We start from the raw sequence: 22,497 nt of genomic DNA on the forward strand, positions 1-22,497 counted from the left end.
TTGTATTTCGTTACTGCTTCTCTCCCCCTAAGCCCTTCTCTCCCCTGTGTGTGGTACAGAACTTCATTGATTCTGCTGTTCTTTTGCACTTACTATTGGATTCCTTTAACAGTACACTCTTCTCTCCTTTCTGGTTTTTTTCTTTCTTTAAAAATCTGCCTGAAGATTCCTTTACTCTAAATTATATCTCCATTATGTCTCCATCCCGCATTCATTTAGAACTTTGATGTGCAATCTTCTAATAGGTTTTGATCAATAATCTATTCTCTTTTCAGTTTTAATTTGACTGACTTTTCTAGTGACACGTAGTTGAAATGAATCCATCACATTTAAAATGAAAATTAAGAAAGTTGTATCACCAGATCCCAGTACTGGGTTATTTCTCCAGAAAGTGTAGAATGAGTTCCTGGATCTTTTTTGCGGTCCTCTGTACTGCTGTCTTCAGAGTTAACGCCACTGTCTGTTTCCCACTGTTGGCAGGAGTTCTTTTAATGTTAGCTACTATTTGCATACAAAAAGGGAGATTGAAAGGGATCATTGTTAAAGTTTTTCTATAACCCATGCAGACTTTCAGAATTAATAATTTAGAAGAAAAACATTTGTTATACTAACATTGGTTTCTTTTTCTTTAAGGTTATTGGGGTGTGTGTGTATTCTTAAGTTTTCATTATTTACATGTTTATCTCTAAAATGTGAACAACAAAAAACAGTGTCATTTTATTTTCATCGGTACCTGGTACGTCACTCAGTGGGAATTCGGCTCTGAGCAAGTGTAACTGGTGAGTGGATTGGTTGCTGTGTCATTCTTTGATAGATTGCCTTATTGATGTTCCCGTTTCAGTTAACGGAGCATCATCCTCATCTGCACCCGCCGATGATGCGTCTGCCCCGGCTCCTGCAGTCGCGTCTGAAGAAGCCATCCTGTCCTCATCTTGCACTAGTACTGCTGTTGAAGATCCTTCGGTCCCAGAGATACCGACCTCCTCAGAAAACAATGAATGTATTCTTTCTACCAGTGCAGCCTTTGGGTCTGAAGCTAGGAGTACATCAGACTCTGCCCCCTCTCGTTCTGGGAACGGTTCTGCTTTTGAAGCAGCCAAACTGAGACAGCCAGACGGGTGTGTGGAACCTGTGCGGCAGCAGCCCGGGAGTGCTGGCACGGAAAGCTTGCCATCAGGGTAGGTTAAATAGACTTTTTTAGATGTTTGACTTAGCATTTAAGCAGCAACTGTTTGATAGTATATGACTGTGGAATGCATATATAAAATTTTTCCCTTGTTCATTAATTTAAAATCTAAGTTGGAATAAGATTCATACTATTTGTTTATTTGCTGCAAAGCCAAGTACTTTTTAAAACTAGGAACAATTGCTCATGTAGTTGAATTATGTGCAATATGGAGGGAAAAGAAAAAACCTGATGTTAATTTGCAAGACCCCCTTGATTTGGTTCTTGGTTTATTTTTACTTTTAGATAAGAGTGACCGTGACACTCTGCATAAAAACTTGAGTTCTCTGGCTTCCTTCATGGTCTCCTCGGGCCCCAAACTTGAGAACAAGTAGCCATCGTTTTCCTCAGTTAATGCTGAGTGCTGTGGGGGCGTCGCCTGACTCGGCCGATTGGCTGTTACAAACTCAGGTTTTCACTGCTGCTCAGTAATTCTTAATCTCCTTTAAATTCCCGGCTTCAATTATTCAGCCCCCGTGATGTCCCTCACAGGGTGTTCTGTGTGTGTAGCCCGTTTGGTCATCTCTCCCTTATTTACTTAACAGTTTTTTTGACTCTTTTCTAGGCTTTGGTGATGCTAATTTTAATTAATGATTCATTGTCTCTGCCTTCAGGAAGCGTATTTCGTGGCTCAGATTTGTAAACATTTATGCCATATAATTTGGAAATGCTGTAATGAAAATATGGACACAGTCCTTTCCAACACAGCTTACAGCAGTTAGTGTCCGCTCCCGTAGCTGCTGCACCTGCGCTCTAGAGGCCTCCGCATGCCACCCTCATTCTCTCAGGGCGGCCACCGTGTGCCAGCCCCCTTCTCACTTTCTGAGCCGTTTTCCTCGGTGCTCTTCCCTGGCGCGTCTGATTCTGCCCACTGCCTGCCTGTGGTTTCACCTTTGGTCCTCTCCTGCCTGCGCTGTTGCTGGTGGGTCTGGCACACTCCTGTCACTGTTAAATCTCTGCGTCCAGGCCAGACCTTTCTCTGAGCTTACTTTCAGCTACTTACTGGAATCTCCACTTCTTTTTTCTGCAAGCATTTCGGACCCTATGTTATCTTCCCTTCCCTCTCGGAAATCTCTCATGGTCCCCTTCTCTCCTATCTTTGGCAGCTGAATCACTTATCGGAGTCTCTCAGGTGTCTGCCAATGTGACACAGACATAGAAGAAGGGGTTCTTCACCATGAAGAACCTCACGGTGTAATGAGGGGTACAGATGAGTCAGTCAGTGACGTGCAGTACGATTAGAGCTCTGTTAGAGGTAAGTTTAGGATGTGTGGGAGGAAACATGGAGAAGGGAGGTCAGTGCTATTCATTACTTTCAGAAGAGCTGACCCTTCTGTGGATTTCTGAAAGAGGAGCTGTCGTCAGTGCTGTTGAGTTGTTTTTCACTCTTAGCGCCCTGTGGACAGCAGGGCGGACCCTGCCCAGTGTTTCTGTGCCATCCTCTTGCCTTCCGGTGCTGGATCAAACAATGCTTTCCTGCTATTCACAGGGTGTTCATGGCCAGTTGTTTTGGAAGTGGGCGGCCAGGTCCTTCCTAGTCTGTCTTAGTCTGGAAGCTCCACTGAAACCTGTCTAGACCTGCTGGTGTTTGAAACACTAGTGGCAGAGCTTTCAGCATCCTGGCAACCCGCAGCTGCCACAGCATGACCACTGACAGATGGGTGGTGGTTCCCTGAGCGAGCGGGAAGTGAACCCGGGCTACTCGCGGAGAGCGCCGGATCTGAATCTAGACCACCAGGGCGGGCCAAGAGGGGGCAGGGGTTAGCATGACACTAACGGAGGCGCAGGTGGTCAGCGGATTTATTCTCATCGCACCAGCTGTGTGTTGCTCTCACATCCATGAAGATGAGTACGCTGAACGAAGGAAGTAGCCTTTTGTTACAGCTCGAGTTCAGCATCAAGGGAGCAGGGTCCGTAGTACTGAAGAGTGAACAGTCCTGTGAAGAACTTAGTATGCCTGTTATGGGTTTGAGAATTTTTCTCCTGAAAATCATGGTTAAGCGTTAAAGAATTTTAAGCAGGGGAGTGGCATGGAGATATTTGCATTTTATTAAGATCTTTTTAACAGTGGTATAGACAGATCAGGAGTTAGGGAGACAAGTTAGGTTAGCAGCCTGGCTGTTTTACAAATGAGGGAAGCAGGCATTCCAATTTAAAAGGACAAGTGCATACACTTAATTCTGTGGGGGCCGAATGAATGCTTCAGCATGCCTGTGGCCACCATATGTGATTTTTGCATTTGGAGAATTTTGTCGTAATCTAGATGAGTGATTTTCAGATTGCAGGTTGCATCCCATTAATAAATTAGGACCAGCATTTGAACACATAATGAAATAGATCAATACAGATTAGAACAGAAAATACTGAGGTGTGTTAGATGTGGTGCGAGTAAGCATTGTTTCCAGAAAGGTTGTTCTGGGGAGTGTGTGTGTGTAAGTATAAAGTCTGTAAACTCATAGCAGTCTAGTGCACACAGAGCTGTTTATGTAGAATGTACTTCTTACCCTGTGAGCTGTGGTCAGAAAGTTTGGAAGCTACTAACCCAGGTGAGAATCTGCGTAGCTGCCCCAAGGATGGTGCTGGTCTCCCAGGGCCCTGTGCAGGTGGCCGTGGGGATGTGCCGTGTGCAGGAGCAAGAAGAGGAAGGTGGACCAGGCCGGTTCTTCTGGCCCAGGCAGGACTCGACTTTAGTGACTGAGGCAGCAGCTTTCCAATCTGCATCCTCTTCCCTCAGAACTCTTTCTTAGTTCCTGTGTTTACCTGCTTTGGTAATTTGCTCAGTTTGTTAGCTAACTGCCCAGTAGAATTGTGGATGTTAGAGTGTTCTGGAGGAAGCATGTTCCAGCCTGGGGATGCCGTCCGTCTGTCACGTCAAATGTGCTCTCCCCGGGGCCGGCCCCGTGGCCGAGTGGTTAAGTTCGCGTGCTCCGCTGCAGGTGGCCCGGTGTTTTGTTGGTTCGAATCCTGGGCTCGGACATGGCACTGTTCATCAAACCACGCTGAGGCAGAGTCCCACATGCCACAACTAGAAGGACCCTCAACGAAGAAGATACAACTATGTACCGGGGGGCTTTGGGGAGAAAAAGGAAAAAAAATAAAATCTTTAAAAAAAAAAAAAAAGTGCTCTCCCCCAGAGGCCTCTGTAGGGAATGTCGGTCCTCAGAGGGCTGCATGACTCACACTCAGGTCTCTGCTCGAATGTTCTTACTGCCAAAAGGGGTCTTCTGCTCGCCACAAGGCAAGCCAGCAGTTGAGAGGCAAGGTGGCAGGAGAGAAAGGGTTTGATGACAGCTTGCTGGCACGGGGGAGACGGGGGACTAGAACCACCTTACGGAACACAGACCACAGGCGGTTACAGAGGGGCTGGTCCCCGGGTGGGACAGACGTCTGGCCCCAGTTCCTGGTAGTGTTTTGTTTTACTGGATAGGCACCAGAGACCGGAGCAACACCCTATACCCTGGTTCAGTTAGAGATAGTAAGAGCCAAATCTTTAATGTGTGTAGTAAAGATTACTGTTTACGTGAGTGGCGCCAACAAAGTTACCTCATTCCAGAGGCCTTTTCCGATTCCTGTGTCCAAGTCAGGCCCCTCTGCCCCCATCCCTTAACCTTGCCTTACTTTTTCCCAACCTTTTACTATGAAAATGTACAGACGGGTAGAAAGTGCCCATCTGTATACCTACCACTGGATTCTACAATTGACATGTTCTCTACCTGCTTTGTTGCGTGTCTCTTCGTCTCTCTATCCATCTCATTTTTAAATGCAGTTCAGTAAGTTGCAGATTTCGGTACACTTTTGCCTCTTAACACTTCAGCTTGTATATCATTAACTACAGCTTAGTATTTGTTTAAAGGTTTTTAGGTGAAGTTTACATAGAAAGAAATGCTCAAGTGTACCATTTTCATGACTTTTTTAAATTGAGATATAGTTGACATTGCATTAGTTTCAGGTGTATAGCAACATGATTTGCTATTTGTATATAGTGTGAAATGATCACCATGTGACGAGTGTTGATGAATGGATACATCCGGATAACTCAAACCCTTGTCAAGATACAGAACCTTACCATCGCCCTAAAAACTTCTCTCCAGCCCCTTTTTTCAGTCAGTCCCTGTCCTTACTTTTAGAGACGCAATCACTGTTCCAATACTTTTCCACTATAGATTAGTTTTCCCTCTGCTAGTACTTAATATAAATGGAATCAGTATCAACTCTTTTTTTTGGTAAGGAAGATTGGCCCTGAGCTACCATCTGTTTCTAATCTTTCGCTTTTTGCTTGAGGAAGATTGTTGCTGAGCTAACATCCCTGCCTGTGTTCCTCTATTTTGACTGGGGGATGCTGCCACAGCATGGCTTGCTGAATGGTGTGTGCATCTGCACTTGGGACCCAAACCCAGGAACCCTGGGCCGCCGAAGTGCAGCACAAGAACATAATCACTATGCCACTGGGCTGGCCTTAGCATCAACTCTTTAGAGTTTTTTTTATAGTTTATAATAAATAATGTCTTATTTTTCTTTCTAACACTTAAATCACCATATGACATATATCTGTTTATGTGTTATTGTCGGTTTTCTCTCCCCTAGACTGAAGAAGGACTTTATTTTGTCCATTTCTGTATTCCTCGTGCCTAAAACTGTGCCATGTAGCAGGTACTTAATAAATACTTTTTAAATAAGTGAATTAGTGCTTGATTAAATAGCTGAATGAGTGAGCAATTGAGCAAAGGACCTGGCTTGAAAATGCCTCTGGAGGAAACAGTTAACAAGGTCAAAAGCTGCTGAAAAATTCAAGTAAGATAAGAACTGAAAGGCACCCATTGAAGCTAACAACAAAGAGAGGATTTGCTGTTGGCCTTTGACAAAGCGGTTGCTACGAGATGGAGTAAATGGAGGGGTGGAAGTGTGATAAAAACTCTTTTGAAGAGTGAGAACTAATGAGTAGAACTTGTTCCCTGTGAGCACGCAGGGAAAGCCGAGTGTTGGGTAGAAGTGGCCAGAAGACAGAGGAGCGAGGCCACTCTCTGTCTTGGGAGATGGGAGAGGCTCCCTGGGGCTGGGAGTCCATGGAGGCAGGGCTAGCCGTGCAGGGGGAGGGAACTGCTGGATGGGGTTACGAGAAGGCCAGTCTGCTGCCCACCCCATGGTCCGAGTTTGAAACAGTCATTATCCGGTCAGTAACTGTTCTGTTCTTTCTATTGTAATGCGTTTCACAAAATTCTTCCACATTTCCTTTTGTTTTAAATAAGGTCTTTGTTCAGTAGTAGATTTTTAAAAAATTTATGTATAGGCTTAGTGAGACAGGCAGACTGTCTGAATACAAGAAAGGAGTGTTATGGTTGAAGGTGAAATGTGGCAGTTACCTTCTCTATGAAATTCAAGGATTCTGCCAAGAAGTTTCATAGGCAGCCAGGTAATTAGTGTCTATTTCAGGGTATTCATGCGTTTCCACTACTGGGATCATCTAGTCTCTGGCCACTTCCAACCCGCTGCTTTGATAGGACCCGTAGGTACGGCTCTAGTGGGCTATCACACTGAGTCGCTCGCGCTGTCCCCCTTTGCCCTCCGTACCACCTCCCCGGCTCCTCTCGCCAGCACCTTTCTCCCTCATTGCTGCCTGCGGCCCGCTCTGACCACTGCCTACACAGGGAGGACTCACTCTTGGCTGCTGCAGACCCCAGGAGGGAGAATCTCACTCTGAGAGTAACACATCAACAAGTTCCCTCCTCTGGGACCAGCTGCCGGGGGAGGAGGGAAAGGCCTGGGATCCTGGAGTCCCGGGATGGATCGTGAAATTGACCAGGCTCCTCCCCTGTGCACCAGGGGTTCTGTGTCCCGAGAATGTTGTCAGCAGAGGACAGCTGGGCACCCCCCACCCCCAGGAAAACTGGTGGGGAGTGACAGGAATTCTCTCTCCCCTTATGTAAGTACCTATATGATAATCTCGACTTTGCCTCTTGGCCCAAAAGTCCTAAAATATTTACTGTCTGGCACTTTCCAGTAGAAGTTAGTTTATCCTTGGTCTAGTGCATAGAATGTATAAAATTATAAAAAAGATATTCGAAAGTAGTTCTCAATAATGTTCTGTATAGCAGGCAGTTTAGTTTGAGAAAGATAAATTTGTTTAGAGCAAGAACACTAAAATCTGGAAGTGATCCCCTGTTCTGGAAAAATTAAGGCCCAGTGGCTAGCATTATGCTTCGTGCTTACTGCATATTGTTGCATTTCAATTAGAAATATTTGCAGTTAACTTAGGGTAAAATTAGAAAAGGGCTTCATGGCCCATTATATGGGTGGAGAACTTGGTTGTGTTTATTTTTTTTCCCCTAAGCTTAAAATTTGCTTCTGATCACAAAACTAAGACATGACCAAATAAAATATTTAAATCGTACAGAAATATTTGTTCAAGTGCCCCAGCTCCCCACCAGGGAGCTCCTCTGGTCAGGCTTCCTTCCAGGCGCTCGGGGGCCGGGTGCCAGGACTCTGCTGCTGTGGGGCGTGGGTCTCGGCAGGCTGAGCGTGTGGCCTCGTCATGATGTCAGGCAGGGACAGGCTCTCTGAGAAGGACGAGGTGAAGAGGGCACAGAGCCGCTACATCAGTTACTATTTTGCATACACTTGTAGAATTATTTTAAGAAAATGGGATTGCACTCTACCTACTGTTTTTCAGTTGCTTTTTAAAACTTGGTCGTATTTCTGCATCAGTATGAGCAGATTCACACATTCACTGAATACTTAATCAGTAAGTGTTCATCAAGCGCCTCTTCTCTGCAGGCTCTGTGCTTGTGCTCCTAGTGCTCACGTGAGCTCTGCGGACCGAGGCCCCGCCTCTGAATATGTGGAGCGTGTGGTCTGAATATGTGGGTCCACCTCAGTTCCTTGGAGTGATTTCGTGGTATTTTCCTATGTGTTGTTTCTGTGTAACAAATTACCCCAAACTTTAGCAGGTGAAAACAGCAAACGTGTACTCTTACCCAGTTCCTGAGCATCGGGAAGTGGCTGAGCTGCATGCTTCCGTGCGAGGTCTTTCATGAGGTCACAGTCGTCTGGAGGGTGACTAAGTGGAGCTGACTTGGCAAACCCAAGAGAGCTGAGTTCTGGCCTGTCGGTGGGAAAAGCCCGGCCTGCGCATTGGCGCTTCCGAGTGGCTCGGGAACGGGCAGCATCAGCTACCCTTGGAAGTGGCGGTGAAGATGGCACTGTAAACAGCAAGACGCCTGAAACTCACCTTGAGAGATGAGTCCCTAATTCTCCTCCAAGCGGCCAGGACTGCCGCCCCGCCTGGGGGCTTCTTCCCGGAGCCGTCTGCACTCGGGAACGCTGGCCGGGCATGTTAGAGGGCGGGGCACTGTATGAAACCTGGGACGCAGGTGAACCTTTATGAGATTAACAAGTGAATTTTCAAACCCGCGTCCTTCTTTCCTGCCCAAATCACAGGACGTGACCTTTTCACCCAGGAGATTGGAAGTGTCTTCTCCCAAAGACCCCCAGAAGAGACTCACAGTACTGATGTCTATTTCTACGGCCCCCTTCAGTTGATCCCACAATCCGCAGGCCCCACCCAGGCAGCGTTGTCGTCTCCTCCTCATTAGACCTCTGAGGGACGCCTCTCACTGTGCAAGACGGAGACCAAAGCAAACAGCCTAGACAGCACAGCTTGAAGGAAATAGACTGTTTCAATATTCTCAGAGGGATACACGTGGATATGACACGTGAACCAAGAAGGAGGAATTGTGAAAACAGAATCCTCAAAGAACCAAATGCTCTTGGAAGTCTACTGCAGTGAAAGACTTGGCTGATAAAGAAATTTCTCTGGAAGTAGAACCAAAAGATAAATTTATAAAATGAGAGAAGTAGAAAATTAGAGGACCAGTTCAGAAGATCTGATAAGAAAAGTTCCAGAAAGAGAAAATGGGAGGAAATCCTTAACAAAATAACCAAGGAAAAAAATTTGTTTTCCCGCAAATATGAAGGACGTGAATTTTCTTATTGAAAGGGCTCACCAAAACTCAGGATAATAAGTGAAAATAAATCTATATTAAGACACCTCATTGTGAGAATTTTAGTACATTGGAACCCAAGAAAAAAATCCTAAACGTTTCCAGAGATTAAAAAAAGGGAAAACATATCTCATTCTCATCAGAATAGCATTAGACCTCTCAGAATCAACACAAGAGGCTAGAAGAGAGTGAGCAGTGCCTTGAATGCTGAGGGAAATGAATCCAACCTAGAATTCTGCCTCCAGCCATGCTGTTGAGTGTGTGTGCAGAATGAATCCGTCTTCAGACGTCCTCGGTGTCTGAGAGCTTACTTCCCATGTAGTGTTTCTTAGGAAGCTGCCAGGACTCGTTCCTCCACAACTAAGTCGTGAAAGTGAAGACCTGGGGTCCGGGAATTAGGGATCTGAAGGAAGAGGAGTGAGTGGCGTTGCCAGCACCATCGTGAAGGGAGAGCCCCAGGCGGCAGGCCCTCAGCCAGCCAGTGTAGACTGAGCAAGTCAGGAGGCAGGTGTGGTTGATAAAATACCTAATAAGCTTAAGCATTTTGAGAGATTTATGCAACTTGAAAAGTATCTGGAGTTAATGGTAAGTACGTAGAAAACGGGAAGAAAGGAGACAACTGAAAACAGAAATGCTGTTGTGTTCCATGGCTCAGCCGTTAGGAGGGTTTATGTAGTCATAATAAGAACCATAAGGGAGGATGCAGCACGTGTGTGTGTGGAGGGAGGGTAAGTGTTACGGAGAGAGTGTGTGTGTGTGTGTGCGTGCGCACAGGAAAGGAACTCAGCTTCATCTTCACAGCGAGAAGGCAGTACAGCTTGTTTGAGATTGGATAACAAGTACTGAAGTGAGCTTGTTAGTAAGTAAAAGAATTGGCTACAGCAGTTGAAAGTGTTGCCTTTGGGGAGTGGAAAATTAGGTTAAGAAGTAGGCAGTGTTTTTGTAATGAGCCTTGTGGACTGTATGACTTTCAGCTGTGAGATGTGTGTAATTATAGAACTCAAGGTAGATGTTAAGCAATGTGAAAGTATATATAATTTTGATAAAAATTAAAGCTAAATTAAAAATAGTAAAAGATGGAGATGTTGCTATAGAATAGCAATAAAAATTCAAGGGCTGATGGTAGGAATGAGTATGTAAGTTTTGTAGTACAGGATAGCGTGAGTGTTCCAGTACAGGCTTTTATAGCACAGACACTTTGGAGTAGATAAGTTGAATAACTTACGTGATGCTGAGTCAGTTGTGAACCTGGGCGTCTGTGTTGTTCGTGGTTACTACTTCAGCATTGTGTGACTTAGGTTTGTTACATGTGGCCTCAACAACAATTAGTATTTTTTTCTGCTTGCCATTTTAAGTATGGTTGTGTACTCCTGGTATAGCAAATAGCTTTAGTATGTATGCTCATTGTATAGGAAAGTTAATTAATAATTAAAGTCTTCTCTAAAGAGAAGTCAAATTAAATTGAGTCCCTGTGTTTAAGGGAAAGGAAAATATTTCCCATTTATTTTACTTTCAAATTGAAAACAGGAATGTTAAACTCAGAAATACCAGGTTTTCACTTTTTATGTTTAAAATTTTTCTTCTGTACCAAGTTAAGGAAAGACTGGAGAGGAAGAAACAGGGACCACAGAGGAGAAAATGAGAGTGGGGAAATAAGAAATTGATAGTCTTCAAGACAGAACAGAAAAAGATAAAACTGGCATGTCCATAAACTCTGAAGCTTACCCAAACAGGAGAGGGATAGAGATGCACAGAAAGAAGACGCTAAATGCATATAGAGGAAGGATTTTCATGAAGAGCGCCACCACATACTTCTTGAAGGCGATACCGCTAAAACTTTTCAGATGTGTGTTTTTGAAATTGCAGGCAAACGTGAATATTCCTTCATTGACGGTTCGTGCCTTGGGTGTGATACCAGGCTGGAAGTTCCTCTCCCCTTGATTCAGTTTCTGTTTGCTGATGATTTGGAATTCTGTAAATTAGTAACTTTTAAAACCTTTAGATATTAGTCTTTCCTCCTCTGCTAATTGTACTTACTGAGTTTACAATATGGTTAATGAAAAGGGAATAATTAGAAACTTAAAAAGCATTAATAATTGAGAAAAGAAACAACTTTATAATATATATCTAGCCTTTTAAGGTAAAACTTGTCTGTAATTTTCCTGATTATAAGACAGAATCATTTTTTAGGTCATCGTAGTTTATCGTCTCTTATGTTTGCATTTTATTAAAGGTGGGAACAGAGGAAAGATCCTCATGGTAGAACCTATTACGTGGATCATAACACTCGGACGACCACGTGGGAGAGGCCACAGCCTTTACCTCCAGGGTAACGTAGCATCTTTACGTGTCTTCAGTTGTATTTTATCATATACGTAATTTTTAAAATTTATTTACTACAACATAAAATGACTCTTTAATTTTGCATATTATGCGTCCTTGGTTTGCTTTTGTGAGTAACGTATGTTCAGTAAATGAGATTTGCTGTGTTGTGTTTCTTTTGCAGTTAGTCTGAAGGGCTTTCTCAAGAGATTGTCAAACGTTGCATGAGTTACTGAGAGTAATCACGGAGTTTTGGTCCTATTTCAATCCTTGTTATTTTTTAAGGAATGAAAGCATATTTAGGACAATTTATACATATGTTTCTCCGTAGATAGTGATCTCTAAACTATGTTATTTCATGAGATTTAATGACATAAGAGATACGAGAGTGGTCCAAAATTACGATCTAAAAGATTGCTACAAGTAGAGTTGTATTACGTTATGGCTAAAATTGTAGAGGGTTTTAAATGAATAAAAACATTGCTATAATTAAATGAAGTTCGTGCTCTTAGGCTACATTCCAGGCCGTTCACAAACTGATCTTCCTTTTCCTTTGTGTTCTCATCTTTCATAACTCTTTATACATACTGCACTGAGGGCTGGTTGGATGATACTGTTTATATCCTCCGTGAACACGCTGCCTGTACCTGGGATACTCTCCTTCTTGTCTTTGCCACTTAGAATAGCTCCCCTTCCCGATGCAGCTTAAAGTCCACCAAAGTAAAACGTCTTCAATCGAGAAAATTCAAGGCAAGGAATGTTATTTTTGTGAGGTTGGTTGTTGAAGAATTCTGAAATCATTGTATAAATTAATGACACAAATTGGCTTAAAGGAACTGCACCCTGGAGGATGGGGAGAATTCTGGTGGAGAAGTAGGGAAGGGCGCTGTTTTCTGAGGGAATCTTAAAACAGGCCTGACGGAATGAAACAGAACACATTTGGGACCAGCACGTGGTTGATTTGGCTCTCACACGGGTGCCTTGAAAGATCTCAGGGCAGTTGAGACTGATATGGAGAATGGGTTCATTTCTGTGTCGTGCCAGAGAGCAGTGATAGGTTGGATGATGTGGTTTGGTCCGTGTTTCACTTGGGCAGCAGTGAACAGCAGGAAGGCAGCTTAAAAAGCTCTGGGTTGACTTACACTCCCGCGTGGGGGCCGTGGCTCTAGGGGCACACTGCCCCATCTGACTAAATGCTGGTCAAAACGAAGAGGGAGAAAGGCTAGTGAGGCTGACGCTGGGCTGTCCAGTCTGTGGCCTCTTTTTAAAAAGACAGGCCTTGGAAATCAGGTCATTGTAGAATGGGAAGGTAATTTAGTTACAATAAATAGCGGATCACACGTTCATAATTTTTCTCACGAACATCCATATTTGCATTCTTTTAAGAATTATTTGAGTGAAGTATTAACAGTACTTTTCAGTTTCTCGTACTAAGGTTGTTTTTTATTTTAACTTTTATCACTGCTTATGTTGTTTGTGGTAGTTGGGAGAGAAGAGTTGATGATCGTGGCAGAGTGTATTATGTGGACCACAACACCAGAACGACGACGTGGCAGCGGCCCACCATGGAGTCGGTGCGGAATTTCGAGCAGTGGCAGTCCCAGCGCAGCCAGCTGCAGGGCGCCATGCAGCAGTTCAACCAGCGCTACCTCTACTCGGTAAGGGGCCGCCAGGCGCTCCCGCAGGCCTCTCCTCCGGGCAGCCCCCTTTCTGCTGGGGTGATTTTTAAAAAAAGTTATAGATTGCCTTACAGGGTATTTTTTAGTTGATCTTTAATGAATAATTAGCATTTCTGATATACGTAAGCACTTTACGTTTTTTAAAAAATTCTAGTTTCCTAACGTAACTATACACACAGTTTTTTGTCCTTATTAGGTGGTAGTTTCACAAATGCAGTTTCTTAATAAAATAATCTGTCTTCACCATTCGCAGTCCCCCACCTGTTATTATAATCATTTTGGTTCTTGAACTAAACCAGTTACCCCTGGTTTTACTCAAGGCCAGTCTTGCCATCATCTAGCTATCCTGCTTCCCATCCCACGCTCAGAAACAACACTGTGGTCTGTGTGGGCCCACCGGAGATGTTCCTGGGGTTGGAGATAGTTTTGTCCAAAAAATCAAGTGCTGTCTGGAAGCTCGACCAATTGGTGATTTATTTATTGCAATAAACAGTCACCCATAAGAAGAGTGGGGGAAAATTTTTTTTAAAAAGCCCTTTGTTAAATGGGTTTGATCACAGGAAGTAGAAAATATAAGTGTAAGTACTGGGCATTTCTAGACAGTGTTTTGATGCCATTTGAAAACCTAAATGTAGAGGCCAGCAGACGGAAAGGAGTTAGGAAAGACGCACGCACACTTCAGTAGCTCTTTCTTCTGAGCCCCGTCCCAGGCTGCTCTTTCCACTCCTTTGCTTCAGAGGTGAAGTAAGCGCTCATGTGCAGCTTGACCCATTCCCCTGCTGTCTGTGGCCAGTGCACGGGGAGTGGGCCAACCCAGCTGGCCTGGCGTCTCCTGCTGCCACCAGTGGCTGGCGCTCTGGTGACCTGGGCAGAAACCTGGGGTAAGGGTCCACTGTTTAGTTGTATGTAGGAAACAGGAGACTGGGTACTGTGTGCGTTTGTTTGGAGTTGAACTCAGCTGTAGACGTTACACCTTGGGGAAACGGCAGAGTTGGGTAATGTGTGCTCCCCTGCACATAACAGGACCTCCTCCAGCTGCCTGAGGTGTTGTTACCTCAATGCACCACCCCGTCTGGGGTGAGAGTCCAGGGCTAATCGTTGACTTGGTCATGCCAGTGAGTACCCAGGTTCTTTCTGCCCTTTTGCCCCTCTGTCCTTATTGAGCTTCACGCTTCTTCCCTTGATCGTATGGGGCTGCTGCCCTCTGGGCCTCATTCTGCAGTCTAGGCAAGAAGAAAGGGAAGGAGGAGTTGGAAGAGGGGAGGGCTGTTTTCCAGCAGGCCCTCACCTTTTTGCTTGGAAAGGGATGTGCTCACCAGGGGCTTCTGCCTGCACCTCACTGGCCAGAGTGGTCCTTCCACCTGCTCAGCTGCAAGGGAGGCTGGGCGTGCAATATTCTTAGATGGACACGTTGCCGCCTCAAACAAAACGGTGGCCTGGTTGTCAAGGAAGGAGCGGGAAATGGTTGGGGAGTACAATTAACAGTGTCTGCTACAAAGTTATAAAATATTCATCAAGATGCGTATACTTTGTCATTAAAGAATGATTTTCAGGTAATCGTTTGTATGTTTGTCATTCTTTTGAAATTAATGGTAGAATGTCTACATTTTCTTTGGAATTTATTTCTGAGTTGTAATAATGTATAAACATAAATGTGTTTTTATGTATGAATTTATAAAAGATTCTAATATTAAGATAAAATTATTTGTACAGAGGTGATACTAGAGTTTAATATTTGTTTTATTAATAGGCATTTGTTTTAAAAAGAACTGATAATTGTTCTATTTTTACATAAGTAATATTGCCTCGTTTGAATACGACAACTTTATCTGTGCTTTTCTCTCTCATTCCATCTCGCTTCCATCAATTATTATGGAAAGGCTAAGAGATTAAAATATTTGTGTCAGTGTATTATTTCTAAATTAGTTCAGAAGATCTAATACTTTTAATCAATTGATAATGACATTTTTAGGGCTTAATGTTTTGAAATTACTGTATTTGTGTTCCTTTATCATATTTTTGTAGAAAATTGCTGTGAAATGTGATTCTGCCAAGTGCTTAGTTTATCTCTGCTTTTATATTAAAGTACTGTTATTTTATTCCTCCTCCCAACCCTTTCTCCATCAGGCTTCAATGTTAGCTGCAGAAAATGACCCATACGGGCCTTTGCCACCAGGCTGGGGTAAGCTAATATGTTCTTGGTAAAAATATCTGAAAGGGATATATAGCAAATAGTTATTAAATGCTATGCTCACTCTGTTTTTTAGAAAAAAGAGTAGATTCAACAGACAGAGTCTACTTCGTGAATCATAACACAAAAACAACCCAGTGGGAAGATCCAAGAACTCAGGGGTGCGTATACATTACAGGTTTGCTCCAGTCATCTTACACGTGTCCGTAGATAGGATCAAGTAACCTTGATGCAGGTGTTTTCACCTCCTGGAAAATGTTCACCTTGTGATTGTAACTTTAGCTTACAGAACGAAGAACCCCTGCCAGAAGGCTGGGAAATTCGATATACTCGGGAAGGCGTTAGGTACTTTGTTGATCATAACACGAGGACAACGACATTCAAGGATCCTCGCAATGGGAAGTCATCCGTGTAAGTGAAAGCCTGATGTTCTTAAATGCTGTTTAATGAGGACATGATAGCTCTGATTTAGCCTCAGATTTTATTTTTGGATCAAGAAAACCTGCACAAGCAAGACCCCAGTACACCTGTCTTATCACAGAATGGACACGTGGCACATAATTCCTTAAGAACGATCGCAGATATTTGTGTGGTGATGACTGTGTGCCACGGACGGTTCTCAGCACTTTATATATATTAGCTCATTTTGTCTTCCAACAACCCCTTGAGGTAGATGCTATTATTTTCCTTTTTCCAAGTGCAGAAATTGAGGCTTACGGAGCATAACTGACTTGTGCAAAATCATATAGCGACTAATGGAGCTGGTTTCAGACCGAGGCCATCTGTCCGCAGTCTGTGCTCTTAACCAACACATCATACTGCTGCAGTGTCAGGCTGCGAGATGTTCGACAAAGCGGAATTTCTCAGATAAAGATAGCTTAATTAAGCATTGGACAGATCTCTCCTTCATCCTCACTGTTAGGTAGGATGTCTTTGCATCAGTGAGAAAATAGAAGCAATCATAAAAAGTCTTTTGCAAATTCCTAGTGTCACATCTGCCTGCCTATCAGCATCTCCCTTCCCTCTGGATCCTACAGGGGAACTGTCATCGTTCCTCTCAAGGGCCACTCCCTCTGCTGGCGCTCTAGATCTTTTCCCCCTGTCCCACTTAGTTGCTCTGGCAATTTATCATCTTTCTAGCCTCCATCCTCAGTTTTTTCTTTCTCTACTGAATTATTCTCATCAGCTGTTATTTCTCCTAGATTAAAAAAACAAAAAACAAGCATAACTCTTCACCTTACAAATCCACAGTGTAAATTCACTTTTATTGCTCCCCTACCTGGAAGAGTTGTCCCTGTGTTGCTGTTTCTAATTTCTCTCTCAAACCTCCTACAGCAAGTTTGGCGGGCCCTGAACTTGTTAAGGGCACCAGTGCCCCCCACACTGATAGTCCTGGGGCTGGATTGCGGTCCTGTCCCATTTGACTTATCAGGAGTGTTTGACATAAAACATTTCTCTTTCCTTGTAAAAGTAGGGCAGGGACTAAACTTCTTGATTTCCTCTGCTCTTCTGGTCTTATTTCTTCCTCCATTTTGGCTGGGTCCTCCTTTTCTCTGCAGCCTCTGTTGAAGTTCCCAGAGCTCTGTCCGTAGTTTTCTTTTCTCTCTACACTCATTCTCTTGGTGAATCTTTCTTTTTTAAGATTGGCACCTGAGCTGACATCTGTTGCCAATCTTTTTTTTTCTTCTTCTTTTCCCCAAAGCCCCCCCCAACTATAAACATAGTTGTATATTTTAGTTGTTGGTCCTTCTAGTTGTGGCATGTGGGACGCCACCTCAGCATGGCTTGATGAGTGGTGCTGTGTCCGCACCCAGGATCCGAACCTGTGAAACCCTGGGCCGCCGAAGCGGAGTGAGCACACTTAACTACTTGGCCCCAGCGCAGGCCCCTCTCTTGGTGAATCTTATCCAGTGTCATTATTTTAAAAAACATCTATATGCTGATGACTCACAAATTTTTGTCTCTGGCTCGCACTTTTCACTTGCAATTTCACTTTGTATTTGAGCTGCTTACTTGAAATCTCTGCTCATAACTGCTTCCTCATAACTCTTGTAAAACTTGTTCTGCCTCGGTTGATGGCAGCTCCGCTCTTAGCTGTGCTGGGCCCACAAATCTTGGCGTGCTCCTTGCTTCCTCCCTCTCTTACGTCATGCTTACCTCACAGCCCGTCAGGCATTCCCCACCTTCAGTGTGTGTCCGGAATCCAGCTGTCGCCACCTGCACTCTGCTGCCTTCGTCCCAGCTGCCGTTGTCTCTCCCCTGGGTGGTACCCCTGTCCCTGCTTTTTCCCACACCTCATACACTGTTATTCCCCATAAAGCAGCGAGACTCATTAAAAAAAAATTTAAGTAAAAAGTCATTCCTTTGCACAAAGCCCTTCCATGATTTGCTTCCTTCGAGCGGCCTCCAGGGCCTCACAGAGCCTGACCCCGTTCTCCCTTCAGCCTCGTCTCTGTTTTCTCTCCTCGTTCTCCGCTCCAGCTTCGCTGGCCGCCCCGCTGGGCCTCGCACGCCTGAGCCGCCCAGCTCTGGGTCTTGGCCTTTACTCCCGCTGCCTGGTGTGCTCGTTTCCCAAATTTCTAGATGGCTTATGCCCTCCGTGTTTCTGCTCAGATTTTACTTTGTCTGCGAGCCCTTCTCTGTTCACTCTTCCCAGAATTGAAGAATTCTTCCCCCAGGCTACTCCCTACCCTGTTTATGCTGCCTTGTTTTCGTCTGAGGAGCGGAAGTGTAAGACATTTACTCCCTTCTTACACACTACATATGTCATTTACTTACTCATTCTGTTTCTTGTCTGTCTCCTTCACTAGTGTGAAGTCCACAAAAACAGGTATTGTTATGTTTTGTTACCAAATAGTGCTCTTATTGTGCAGAAGAGCCCCATGTCCGTACTACACAGATATTGTAGATGTCTGTTGAATGAAGTCGCCTGAACACCATAGCACAAGAGAAGGTTTTCCATCCATTCCAGAATGTTCCCTAAGGTTGTGAACATTTCTTGTGCCTGTCTCTTGGGCTTTTACTTGCTGGGCAGAAGACCCAGGCGCTCTCCGTGTCGGTCAGCCTGTCCCTGTGGCCCCATCCTGCCTTTTCCTCTCCGACCAGCTGAGCCGTGCCACCTGGATGTCAGCTGTTCCCGAGAATTCGACTGCTTTCCTTGCTGTGTCCAGCAACATTTTTTTCAGTGTCAGATTAGGTTTAAGATGTGGTAGAATTTCCTTTCATGTCTCATCTATCTAGAGCCTCTGTCCTCTTTAGTTTTAAGGATTATCAAAGGTTTTCTTTGAGATAGTCAGTGGTAGACTTTAATATTTTATTTAACTAACTTCTTTACCAAAGATCCATCCACACATACACTCTCCCTCTGTTTTTATTGTTGCTGAGGAAGATTGGCCCTGAGCTAATAGCTGTTGCTGATCCTCCTCTTTTTGCTTGAGGAAGATTGGCCCTGAGCTAACATCTGTGCCAGTCTGTCTCTATTTTTTTACATGGGTTGCCACCACAGCATGTCTTTGATGAGGGGTCTAGGTCCATGCCCAGGATCCAAACCTGCAACCCCCAGGCCGCTGAAGCGGAGTACACTGAACTTAATCACTGCACCGCTGGGCCGGCCCCAACACTCTCCCTCCTTGAGTGTGTTGTGTATCCTCATTGCTCAAGCTTCAATTAGCCCACTAAATATATCTTTACTTCTCTCCTGGAAAATAACTTTCCTGTGGTCATTTGTAGGACTCTAGTACACTCCAGTTTCATAATGAATATTAAATGTCCAGGTTTATTGTGAATTAATATGTTTTTTTTTTTCCTTAGAACTAAAGGTGGTCCACAAATTGCTTATGAACGCAGCTTTAGGTGGAAGCTTGCTCACTTCCGTTATTTGTGCCAGGTACTACAGTGGTAAATAAATCTTCTGTTTATAATCATTTAGTCTTGTCTTTACACAATACACGTACTATAGTTTACATGATATTACGATATTATTTTTGCTTTTAGTCTAATGCACTACCCAGTCATGTGAAGATCAACGTGTCCCGGCAGACATTGTTCGAAGATTCCTTCCAACAGGTGAGGAAACTTTTATCAGAATACAACAGGACTGTTTGTCTCATCGTGTGCTATGTGTCTAAAGGGAGTTGGGGTTTGGAAATTTTAGAGCATTCAGAACACAGCCGTCACAGTGACTGCATGTCACTCCTCGAGTGTCCATCATGATGCTGGTCACAGTGAACCCCATCATGTATTGAGTCCTTGTCGTGTTCTTGGCACTGGCATCTTATAGTTATCATTTCATTTAATTAACCTTCACAACATCCCTTTGAGATGGCTCCTATCATTTTTTCCGTTTTACAGGCAAAGGTACTGAGGCTGGGAGATGAAATTATTCTGCCACGTATTAGATTACTAAAATAAAGCTTCAACAGCTTCTGGAATAAGCTGACACATTTTGACACTTAGTTACTTTTGTAAGACTTTATTAACTCAAACAAAAATTCTGGGTAATAAATACCAAATTAAAATTAAATTGGTGTAGACACTGCGTTACATTCAGATATTCCTTTAAATAACCCTCATCTTAGAGCTCACCGCCTGTAGCTTCCTGTTTAAATGTGCTGGTCTCAGAGAGATCTCGTCTGAGCATGCGGTTTAAGATCATTGCAGTTGGCTCATCTCCCTCACAGTCCTGTTCTAGCCGTTCACGGACTTGATTCTTTCTGTAACATCGGCGCCACCTGACATACTGTGTTTGTTTCCTGTGCTGGAATGTAAGCTCCGTAAGAGCACAGACTATTTTGTTTACTGCTGTTGTGCCCACACCTGGAGCAGTGCCCTGCACGTAGCAGGTATGCAGTAAATATTTGGTGATTGAATAAATGCATGTAGTATGTCATCTGCAGAATATTTAAACGTAAAAAAACAAAATATTATCAGTTCTTTTTTTCTGATGAGGTGGAGCATTTTTCATCTAAGTCTTCTCTGTCTCCTCTGAAGTCTTATAGCGGTGAACACAGTCCCCTGTGTGCACAGGTACACAGGGGCTGCACAAGCCAAAATGGAGCAACAGCACTCTGAAGTCAGAGATGTCCACATCCTGGCTTAAGTTACTTAGCTGTTGGAGTTTGGGCAAGGTTTTTAATATTGCTATTAAAATATTTTTGGTTTGAGTTGATAAATTCCCAGCTTGTTCCAAGCTCTGCTTGAGCTTTATTGGTAAGTGTGCATCTGAATTTCTGGTGGGCTTCGTTTTGCTCTGTCCTCTTGCTTGGGGAGCAGCGCGGTCTGTTTGAGGTGAGGACTGAGCCGTGACCACCTCTAGAGTGGGAACCTGCCGCTGAGCTGTACCCTGACCAGACGTGCATTCTCAGGTCTGCTCCTAACACACGTGTGGTGGAAGTCAGTCCCTTTCCTCCAAAGTAAAGCCTGAACCTTAGGGTAGGCCATCAAGGGTTACGGAAACCTGGGGTAGGGATGGTTTCAAGATAGACTTCCTTAGGTACAAAGTCAACATCATATGAAGAATTGTTTGCTGTAGCTGAAGTCCTTTCCTGCCGAGAAATGGAATGTGTGGTACAAGCAGGATCCAGAGCAAGATCTGCTGCTGCTCGTTGAGTGTTGCTAGTCAGAAAAATTGACACCTCAACTTTTACATGATTTTGGTAAAAGTTGGGGAGTGATGCAGGAACGAAATGTTTTCTAACCTTAAAAGCTTTCCGTGTCACACTCTTCCTCTCTTGGCTCTAATCCAAAGTAGAGCTACCATTTGATCCTAGAAGAGGGGAAAGGGACTATCTGAAAGGGAATCAGAGAAAGCCGGGAGAGTAAGACACATCTTTACTAGTTTGTGGGACAAATTGATTGAGCTCATGAATTAAAGGCATTGTTGTGTGAGATAAGGAAATGTGTATTTTGAAAATACAGATAAAATTTAAATTGAATTGTTTTGGAAGAAACTTGTGCTGTATGAGTATTTAAATGTCTATGTTTTTGTTTTTAATTAGATTATGGCATTAAAACCCTATGACTTGAGGAGACGATTATATGTGATATTTAGAGGAGAAGAAGGACTTGATTACGGTGGTCTAGCAAGGTAAAATAAAAAACTTATCTGCTTTGAAATAAGTGTATCTCCATTATATGCACTGGATGTATTCTTGAAAGGATATACTTTTTCGAGAGCAATCCAGAATTATTTTTAAAAGCAAAAATTAAAATATTTGCACAATTCTAGAGGTAACCATTATTATCGCTGTCTTGGTCATCCTATACATTTTCTCTGCGTACAGATAAATTGGTATGTGTGTGTGGTACAGTACATATTTGCTGTCTTTTAGACAGAATTGATCGTACAGATGTGCATGCTATAGTGACTTGGTCTTGTTTATACATCATGGACATCTTTCCAGATCGTGTCTGGAACTCATGCTCTCCTTTACTTAATGGCTGTGTGCAGAAACTCCACTGGGTGTCCACTGTGTGGAGACCCCACAGTGATGGGTCCACACCCAGAAGGTGGTTTCTTATTTTTGCTGTTATAACACTGTGTGTTGATTTTGTGTTTTTAATCCCGTCTGAGTCCTTTTGAGGACGAAGTTTTCCACATTCACTAAATATGTTGCTGACAGTAGACACTTGTGACGCAATACGAGTGGGAAGTGCTTTTGATTTTTTCCCTCAGTTGCTTTGCTCATAACTAATTTGACAGCAATTTATTTTTTAGCAAAGCATTTTGGTTAAATCTTTCCAAAGAAAATTAGTACAACTGGCAAAAAGATGTGGGGCTAGGCACAGCTGGCGGGATCACCTGTGTGAGATTATCAGAGTTTGGTTATATTAGCATATTTTCTCATCCCAAACGTTATTAAGCAGCTTTTTCAGAAAAGAAACACTACCAATCACACTAAATGTTCGTGTCACATTTGTTGTGATTTATCTCACTTTCAGAAATGTGAAATGTTCAACATTGAAAAAAAGGTGCATCTTAGGAATGAAATAGGGTATTATTTTTACAGTGTCTGACTCTATAACATCCACATTCTTGTCTGAACTCTTATTTGCCTCAACTGTTTGGGTTTAGTTTTATATTTT

At 43.6% G+C, this 22,497-nt stretch overlaps 1 protein-coding gene across 3 annotated transcripts in view; it reads left to right on the forward strand.

Moving 5' to 3' along the window:
- The window catches only part of WWP1 (WW domain containing E3 ubiquitin protein ligase 1), a 105,328-nt gene that overhangs the window by 57,874 nt on the left and 24,957 nt on the right, over nt 1–22,497 (forward strand). For all 3 annotated transcript variants that reach the window (XM_046642642.1, XM_046642641.1, XM_046642640.1), the window contains exons 9-17: nt 842–1,178; nt 11,456–11,551; nt 13,028–13,202; nt 15,351–15,405; nt 15,491–15,575; nt 15,697–15,825; nt 19,225–19,300; nt 19,408–19,479; nt 21,411–21,499. In XM_046642642.1, coding sequence (XP_046498598.1) covers nt 842–1,178; nt 11,456–11,551; nt 13,028–13,202; nt 15,351–15,405; nt 15,491–15,575; nt 15,697–15,825; nt 19,225–19,300; nt 19,408–19,479; nt 21,411–21,499 — 1,114 coding nt within the window. The remainder of the gene's footprint in view (nt 1–841; nt 1,179–11,455; nt 11,552–13,027; nt 13,203–15,350; nt 15,406–15,490; nt 15,576–15,696; nt 15,826–19,224; nt 19,301–19,407; nt 19,480–21,410; nt 21,500–22,497) is intronic.

Source organism: Equus quagga, chromosome 16 (genome assembly GCF_021613505.1).
Source record: "Equus quagga isolate Etosha38 chromosome 16, UCLA_HA_Equagga_1.0, whole genome shotgun sequence".
NCBI lineage: Eukaryota > Metazoa > Chordata > Mammalia > Perissodactyla > Equidae > Equus > Equus quagga.